We start from the raw sequence: 9,041 nt of genomic DNA, 5'->3' as shown, positions 1-9,041 counted from the left end.
ATTTATTCATACTGCCAAAAACTGCACTAAAAATTCCTATTAACACCTGTACAAACCATTGTCATAAATTATAATCAATGACTGAAAGAAGTTAGCAGATAAGTGACTTTGAAAGTTAAATACAAACAGCTGAACCATCGTGAGATTAGACTGGGATGCACGAGAGAAGACAAAATATTTTGATAAAAATTTTATGAAAAAGGTGGGAGTGAAAGTAACAACTCTGAAATGTTGTTGGCCAACTGTTAAACATCACAGGATTAGGCAAGAGCAACACGGCCTGACCTCAGAGCATAAATACAAGCTTCAAAATTCCAAAAAACGCAGCGCTACCCTTAAAACTTCTTTACGCTTAACTTTTCCAACAGTCCACCAAGCTAGGCTGCAGAAATTCTCTTACGGGAAGACCACCCTCAAATTTTCCAGCTACTAGGCGAGGGGGGGAAAAAAGAAAAAAAAGTTTTGCGTCATGCTATCATGGGAAAACTGTGGATTGTTTGGATTTTGTATAAATATTCAGACTTTTTTGTTGTTGTTGGGGTTGTCCAAAAGCCAAATAACTTAGACAGATGCACATTTGATTTGCAATGTTATTTTCAGTTGACTTTGTAAATGCTACTGAAAGCCTCACACAAAGTAGTTTCCTGTAAACATTTATTATGCTCATATTTCAAAAGTGAGAACATGTCTTGCTGAAGAAGACTAAACTCTTTTAAAGAACAAAACAATAATGAATTGCATCCGGAACGACAAGACGAGAACAAGCTTTGTGTGTTGGTCACATTTATTTAAACAAAAATGTGTCTTTTAGGAGGAGCTGGAGGCGGCCACCGCAGCGCGTCTGGGTTTGGGGGTGGTACCTTCCCGGAAACCATTCCTGGAAAATTTCAAGAGAAAACAAAAAAAGATGGCACAATTCAAGATGACTTCTAGAACAGTGCTTGAAAGCAATATTTACTTTAGTGATTGAGCCGTCTCTTCACCAGCATTGGTTAACTAGCAATGCCACACCTGTGTTAATCTTACCTGAATCGACGGTACACAACCTTGAGATGCCTCAGACGACCGGTGCCGGTGGTGTTCCTCCTCTTAGCCTTTGCGCTCCAGTTGTCTAGAATGCAAAATAAATATATAAAAAAACTGAAGTATCTAATTTGCCATTTATTTCCTCAACCCAAGGCTGCCAAGAAAAGAAAGAAATGTCAACTTACACTTTCTCTTGCGCTTCTCGGGGTAACCACACTTTCCGCAGGAGGACTTCTGCAGGTGGTAGGCTTTGGAGCCACAACGACGGCACAGGGTGTGCGTCTTGTTCCTGCGCTTACCGAATGAGGATGTTCCCTTCGTCTGAAAGATGAAAATGAGAAAAGGCATCAAATCTCATCCACAAGCACCTTGCTACCAGTATAGATTTTCAAGTCTTGTCTCAGTGGGTAAAAATGTTAGAATCACGTAACACTCATTGGTTCAGACATTTCAAAACATCATGGACAAGACTGTGTAAAAAGTATACGCCCATTGAAACACTTATTTGTATGTAATGAATCATATTACACATCTTAATAATCAACTCGTCTCATTGAGTCCTTCATGATTTGGCTAGCAGACCCGTAAAGTCCAAGTAAGCATTGAAGACACTTTCCAACGAATATAACGCACAACGACAACATAAACAGTAAATGCACATTTAAAAGCATTCAACGTAAAACTTTACATTCAAAATTTGGTCTTAATTCAATTTTAAGCTGTTAGTATCGGCCGTACGCCAATGCTAACGAGTTGGCTAACTACTTCAGAATTAAGACCCAAATGTGTCAAAAATCCACTTTATGTACTAAAAATACATCACTTGCTAAGTTTTTAAGCCTTTCCGACAACGAAATAGCAGTGATTGGTAAGTGATGGACAGCAGGTTTTAAAGATGTCTCGAGATTTCAGCTGAAAAGCATTGCCAACTAACCATTGTCGCACAGTGGCCGAGGGAAAAGAGACCGGAAGAGAGGCCGGCGTCGTCTCAAATTACATCCGTGCTTGTTTCTGTGTCACACCGAAATGATTCCCATGCTTAAACTGCGTCTTTTTATGAATAATGTGCCAACCAAAATCTTTAAAAATATTATACACTAATAATTAAATACTAAAATGACACTCAATGTAGCCAGTGTGTAACACCCCTTTTGATATTCGTGTCTTTTGTTGAAAACCTTTCAAGAAACAATAGTTTCTATTGGCTTTTTTAGTAGTGTTGTATTACAAACGGTACGGTACCATACACAATGTATATTGTAATTTATATATCCATTATAATTATATTTTCAGTGTAAATTGTGGCAACATCTGACGTGAAAACGGTGAAAGTCTTCACTTTTTCCTCGATTAAATTTTTGCTTTCCTTCAGATCGGCTGCTGTGCCGCCCATCTTGCAGCAGGTGGTGCCAAAAACACGCGGACATGGTTGCCACTTGTGCAGTCAATAAATGATTGAAAGTCTGTCTACTCGTATTTCCTATTCGTTTACATACTCGCCCCGCTGCTCACATCATGATCGCACTGTAACTCCAAGGGAAGGGGGCGGGTTGGGGGTGGGAAATCAATTTGCATTCTTGTTATAGTCTACTTTTCTTTTCACGTTCTATGTAAAAACAATACATGATAAATCTTCGCCAAGGGAGACTCAACGCCGCAGACGCCTCGGGAGGCTCCGAGTGGCAAAAAAAACTTTAAAAAAAATTGCATGTAAGCAAATACGATGGATAATGAATGTAACGTTTGGTAGAATACATTTCATGTCTGGCTTGATCAATTTTGATTGCAGTGATCTGTGAATAACTGGGGCATTGTCACTCCTACCCTCCACCATGCACAGCAACATCTCTAAAGGATTTTTGTAGAACATTACTTTGACTTGCGTTAGAAAAGTATCAGTCCAGTGACATTTCATGAAGAAGCAACATATTAAATTGCAATTTATTACAGATTTTAAAAATAAATTAACATAGAATATACACGATGTAATGGGACTGTAACAGAATAAACCTCATAACAGTGCCTGTTTGTGTTTAATTTCTTTAACTGGTACAAAATATCTTACTAAAAATATACAAAATGCAGCAAAAAAAACCCAAAAACAAAACATATATCAAGTATTGTGCGGTCTTGTTTGCCATCACGTTCTAATGACTAGAGAACGGGCAGGCAACTTGAGCGTTGGAAGCTACATTTAAAACATTTTTTTCCCCCTCCAGTGAGAGGTCATGAAAAAGCTTGTGAGACGGTCAAGAATTACCTCCCACGCTGTAAGAATGGAAAGTAAACAGCAGCAATAAAGAAATAAATAAATAAATAAATAAGCAAACACAGAACAGGCTTTTTTGCCTTTGTTTTTCATCCCTCCAGTTTCCAATTTCCACAACACTATTTTCCCCCATTACGGTTGTGGCTGAGCTGAAGCCTGTCCAAGATAACTTTGACCAAGAAACAGAGTACAACTTGTACCGGTTGCCAGCCAATTGCAAGTTGCATGTAGACAAACATTCACTCGCAGGCAAACCAACACAAGCACAGGGACAACATGCAAACTCCTCCCTGGAAGGCCAGATCGGAGATTCAAACCAAATTCAAAATGTGCTAACCGCTTGCACATCTTGCTATCCCCGCTGAAACATTCCAAGGTGGGTTCACGCATTGTTTCCGACTTCCTCAGCTAAACCGCAACCATCCCACCCATTAAAAATGTGATCAAAGTGTAGCTTTGTAAAAGCACTCATCAGAAGCACTGGAAGGAACAAACCAACCAGTCGCCTTGAACCTCACAATACAAACAAAAAACTTTTTCTTTTTTTTTTGTCAGAATCATCACCAGGAGAGAACAAAGCATCTCAAAAAGGTCCAACTTTGTCACAATGTGAAAATCAGTCCATCAGCTATGTGCCATAAAGAACGCAGGATGTACCTAAAACAAAAATACGACATATAGAATTGTCATAAATAAAAACAGTGCATTCGGGTAGCACAGTGATTCCCAACCACTTTTCCAGATCACCAGGTGTTATTTACAATAAATACTGTGACTTTGTTCATCAATTTATGACAGGACTGTTTAGGCATAAAAATGCAATGCTATTCTGCTACATGGCTGAAGAGTTAACCTGTTCATTCACTTGTTGCCATTCATACAACAGAATAACAGCTTTGTGGTCCACATTTCACATAAAAGTTGAGACATTTTTGCAGTATAGGCCTACAGCGCTCAAACATTGCAAGTTTCTGTGCATGTGCTAGTTATAGGTATTATGTGAGTAATATTAGCATTTGGGTTTTAATCTATAAACTGATTAAATGACTTGAAAAGTGCAAATATAAATATTGTCATTTAGAGCATTTATATGTAGAAATTGTCAAAATGCCCTCAAAAAAGGCCTCATGGTTTTTCTTGGTCTTTAAATTTTTTTTTCGGACCTGTATACTTTCTGGTTGGTGGTGTGAGATTTTTCTCACGTGCTTTGACTTAATACAGATTGGGAAACACTGCACTAACATCCCTAGTGCGGAAAGGACAGATTGACTGACTACAAACAAATAAACGATAATTTCAAAGAGTTCCAACTTAAAACCCCCCCAGAAAAAACAGATTGATTTCAGTCAAATATCAAAGGGGAATTAATGACAAAAAAAATACTTGCAATTATATATTGTATGTGCTCCCACTAATGTAAACGTATTCTGTGGAATAAGAATTAAGATGATCAATCCATCTCCCTTTTTTTTTTTCTTTTTTTTCCTCTTGAGAGCTCAGTATTGTTCATTCGGTAGTCTTAACGATTCAACATATCAATCATCATATTGTGTGTGTGTGTGTGTGTGTGTGTGCCTACAAGTTTGTGCTCATTAATTCACCTGAAACCTGTTAAGAATCCCATACCCTTTACCGTAACAGAATACTTCAGCGTCCCGCCATGGTCGTGAAGTTGTAAGGAGACCAGAGGAAGGATCAAAGAAAAGAAAGATGAAACACAGTGAAATCCAGCATCGACCAGACACCATCCTACTACCCTCAGTTACAAACCAGAATCTTTCACCAACCCCAGGAACATCTAAATTCCAACAAATTAGGGAGACGTCAAGAGACCAGAGGAAAGACTAAAGAAAGGAAGGATACATGAAGCAGTGAGATCCAGAAAACACCAGCCTCCACAGATTCAGCGACCAGTCCTTCCATTTCCATAAAACTCAGGGCACTGGAATTTTGTCCTCTTCCACACTCTGCTGTCGATCAAAATTAATATCAAGGGATTGCATTGCGAATGTCACGGCTGCCCTGGTTTCCGTGTTTGGTCATGTGACGTTCGCAATGCGAGCCCGAGGGCACTTTGACGTCAATTTCAGTTCTGCTTAATATTTATTCCATAAACTTAATATTAGCCAAAATATCATGTTTAGATTAGTGGGGGCACGTAGCTTTTTTTTTTTTTTTTTTGCAAAATAAATGTTTGTCTTGAGTTCCTCTTTAAGATGTTGTTGCAACCTCATGCGACTATTTGGGTCCGGCCCAACGGTCGTAAACAGAACAGAAGTAGCGAGCGTCCGGGTGTCACTTTCTGCGTGCGCTGCCGGGCCTCTTGGCCTGCCACAAGTGGTTGTGGATGGTGAGCGCGTCCACGCTGACCGACACTGACTTGGCGGGGATGACGTTGAACTGCTTGCGGTCCGAGCTGTACTTGTAGAGCCGGTCGATCATCTTGTGGCCGATGGCGCGCGGACCCGTGCCTGTGAATTTGACGATGTCCTCCGTCTCCGGCGAGTACGAGTACACTGCGCGGAATTGGCAGCCGCCGTCGCGAAAGAGGATGATCAGGTGATTGGACTCGCATTTTTCTAGTTCCTGTGAAACACCGGGACAAAGACGCAAGGCTGCCAAGAGGGCAATTGATGATTGACAGAGCAAATTCAGCATCAAATCATCACACTGACCTCCAGGAGGACATTCTTCTGGGCCTCGTTCACCTTTCCAGCCAGACAACAATGTGCGATGGCATTGATGATGATGGGCTTGTTGGACTTGGAACTCGGCTCTTTGAAAAGCTTGGGCCCTTGGACCAATGATGAACAACCAACAGTTAAGGAGGCTATAATTACAACTATTTCAAAATTGTTCAAATGTATTTTGTTTGCAGACGACACCACTCCATTTTATGCTGGGAAAAATATATATAATGTAATACAAGTAATAGAGAGAGTTTAAGAATATTATGAGGTATGTGCGAGGTATAGAAATAGAAAGGACTAATGAAATTAAGTTTCTAGGTATTATTATTGATGAACTTTTAACATGGAAAGGGCATATAGAACATGTTAAATCTAAGGTTTCCCAAACCATAGCTGTTTTATACAAGGTTAAAGAATCATTGAACAAGAATGCTTTGTTATTGTTACATAATTCATTGATTGTTCCATACCTGACCTATTGCATTCAAGTGTGGGGGTGCTCCTGCAAAACCTACACCTAACCCGTTTTTCTTTTACAGACACGTGCTTTTCGTGTTATGTTTGGATGCGGATACAGAGACCACACTTATCCAATATTTACACAACTAAAAACTTTAAAATTAAATTTATTGATGGAGTTCAACCGCCTTAAAATAATGTATAAAGCCCATCATGAAATTTTACCAACATGCAAATCAAATTTACAAAAACGGAAAGTACAAATGAAGAGGAACAGATATTTTTTCCAAACCTAAATACAGAACAAAACAAAAAGAACGATTCAACTCAAGGTGTCAGTTTATGGACCAATCTGGATTATAAAACGAAATCATCTCAGTCCATTTATATTTTTAAAAAATGTATAAAAGCTTAATTGCTGGAAAAATATATACAGTATAGCACAAGGTCATGCTGTTGAATCATTTTGTTTAATTGTTACCTTGAAAGCATCTTGACTGCTTACTGTCATTTATTTTGTGTTCATTATTATTATTTTATTTTTGATCAGGGACAGAGATATCACACGTTTCACTTCTTTCTGTCCCCTTTCATTTCTTTTTCAAAGAATGAAATAAAACATTTGAATTGACTTGAAGTCTGGAAATTTCACTGCCTAGGGACCCAGCTTGCAAGCTAGAAAAGGATGCAACTGGTCTCAGCCGGTGATTATTTATAACACCGACTTAAAAAAAAAAAACTGTACGAAGGGAAAAGCAGAAGCCAAAACGTGCAAGCATACTCTCTTTTCAGTTCAATAGAGTTTTCAAATAATTAAATTGGATTGTTCATTTATTGGACGATGACATCGTCATTTCAGAATAGTATAAGGAGTCTGATTCTGATATCATTCGTTACTGTCAACACAAATAAAGAATCAGGATTTAGAAAGGTGAGTTCTAGTAAAAATATTTTCTGTATACTGACATTTACATATTTCACTCCACCCTGGCTGTTCAGTGCTCACCATTGTACTCGGTTGAAGTGATGGATGAGGCGATGGAGCCGCTCTCCCAATCGCGCTCCATGTTCCTGCTGGAGGTTCGGCTCAGCACAGGAAAGGAATCCATGGAGCAGACCGACTCAGCCCTGCAAAACAAACTTGGGTTTACAAGCCAGGTCCAGGTACCCGATTCCGATTTAATGCCTTACAAAACTCACTGGACTGTCTATTTCCATGTACGTTTCCAGTGGCACACATTCCAGTTAGTCAAACTAAATATATTATATTTAAAAAAAAAAAAATCTTAACCTTAGTTTGTGAACACTGCCATTGCCCTAGTGGCCAAAATCGGCATCTCACCTGTGCGACTCCATCTCTCCAGAGATGACACTATCCGGCTCTGTGGCCAAAGACAATGTCGAACCTCGAAGGCTGCAGCTCAATTCAGCTAAAAGTAATAATGATATATATCATCGATGTCCGTGTTTAACACACTACCGCAATATGTAATAAAAAATGCGACATACGTGTGGTGGATCCTTTACTGGGGCTGCTGAACTCGCCACGGTGCAGTGATTTGGGTCTATTTTTGCGGGACTTGAACCTGGGCCTCGACTTAACCTGACCCTGCTCTTCCAACAAGGCCTGCTGCTTCCGCCGCAGGTACTCCTGCTTTATCAGCTCTCGTCTGGCCTTTTCCTCCTCTTTACGAACCCGGTCCTCCTCCGCCTTACGCCTGCAAGAGAGTCGCTTAGCATTTCCTGCACAGATGCTGGATTTGTGATTTTAATGCGGAAGTGTACCTGGCCTCATCACGCTTGAGTTCGCTGTCTGCTTCCTGCTGCTGCTTACGTACCCTGGCCTCCTCAGCTTTACGCTGCTGTTTGAGCATGAAGGCAGCGCGACGTTTGGCCATCTCATCCTCGGCCTTCTCGTCATCCTGGGAAAGGAGTAGATGGAGTTCAGGTAAAGAGGTAAAGCCGAATAAGTGAATTTGTGAATAGCAAGTTGCAAATAGGCTGGGAGTAAGCAAATTGATGACTAAATCGGGATAGAATCATTATTCTATTTTTTTTTTTTTTAACATTATTGTTTGGTCTTGTTCTGTGAGATTTTTTAAATATAGAATATGTGCCTTAGCTCATACTCTAAAAACAGTTGGGTCAAAAGTAAGCCATCTATGGATCTAAAATGCACTTTATGGGTGAATCTGACCAAATTTTTTGGGTTGGTTTATACAAAATGACCCATTTTTTGACCCAAAGTTAGGTCAAATTAACCCAAGTATAGGCTCTGACCCAATTTTACAATTTTTTTTATACAAAAAAAAAAAAAAAAAAAAAAAAAAAAAAAAAAAAAAAAAAAAAAAAAAAAAAAAAAAAATTTTTGGTGCAAAACAACCTAAAAAGTTGGGTCAAGTAAAGAATCTGATCCAACTTTATGATTTGTTTTACACAAAAGACCCACTTTTTTTTTTTTTTTTTTGGGTGCAAAACAACCCAGAAAGTTGGGACAAATTGACCCAAGTACAGGATCTGACCCAACTATATGATTTGTTTTACACACATAAAAAAAAAAAAAACACTTTTTTTTTTTTTTGGTGTAAAACAACCCA

The 9,041-nt window shown here is 39.2% G+C and overlaps 2 protein-coding genes and 1 non-coding gene across 7 annotated transcripts in view; all 3 read right to left on the bottom strand.

Annotated features, from left to right (window-relative positions):
• Positions 1–766: 766 nt before the first annotated feature.
• rpl37 (ribosomal protein L37) lies at positions 767–2,103 on the bottom strand. The gene is made up of 4 exons (XM_077498003.1): positions 1,961–2,103; positions 1,212–1,347; positions 1,027–1,111; positions 767–877 (listed from the first exon to the last, which is right to left on the bottom strand). Exons 1-4 carry the CDS (start codon positions 1,961–1,963, stop codon positions 808–810), a joined length of 294 nt encoding a protein of 97 aa, XP_077354129.1. The 5' UTR covers positions 1,964–2,103; the 3' UTR covers positions 767–807.
• Positions 1,419–1,497, bottom strand: LOC144002930 (small nucleolar RNA SNORD72). Its single transcript, XR_013278847.1, has one exon. It is a non-coding gene; the product is annotated as a small nucleolar RNA SNORD72 (small nucleolar RNA).
• An 852-nt stretch (positions 2,104–2,955) lies between the features above and the next one.
• The window catches only part of camsap1a (calmodulin regulated spectrin-associated protein 1a), a 17,941-nt gene continuing 11,855 nt past the window's right edge, over positions 2,956–9,041 (bottom strand). For all 5 annotated transcript variants that reach the window (XM_077497990.1, XM_077497988.1, XM_077497989.1 and 2 more), the window contains 6 exons: positions 8,230–8,366; positions 7,954–8,162; positions 7,787–7,874; positions 7,451–7,572; positions 5,971–6,089; positions 2,956–5,881 (listed from right to left, as the gene is read on the bottom strand). In XM_077497990.1, the coding sequence (XP_077354116.1) occupies positions 5,591–5,881; positions 5,971–6,089; positions 7,451–7,572; positions 7,787–7,874; positions 7,954–8,162; positions 8,230–8,366 (966 nt within the window). In that variant the 3' untranslated portion in view covers positions 2,956–5,590. The remainder of the gene's footprint in view (positions 5,882–5,970; positions 6,090–7,450; positions 7,573–7,786; positions 7,875–7,953; positions 8,163–8,229; positions 8,367–9,041) is intronic.

This window comes from Festucalex cinctus, chromosome 15, assembly GCF_051991245.1.
Source record: "Festucalex cinctus isolate MCC-2025b chromosome 15, RoL_Fcin_1.0, whole genome shotgun sequence".
NCBI classification, from domain to species: Eukaryota; Metazoa; Chordata; class Actinopteri; order Syngnathiformes; family Syngnathidae; genus Festucalex; species Festucalex cinctus.
This window is presented reverse-complemented; position numbering and strand designations above follow the sequence as displayed.

Coding starts and splice junctions, on each gene's coding strand:
- rpl37 (XM_077498003.1), bottom strand. Junction 1,112..1,211: donor CGAGAAGCGCAAGAGAAAGT/GTAAGTTGACAT, acceptor TTTGCATTCTAG/ACAACTGGAGCGCAAAGGCT. Junction 878..1,026: donor GTTGTGTACCGTCGATTCAG/GTAAGATTAACA, acceptor GAAATTTTCCAG/GAATGGTTTCCGGGAAGGTA.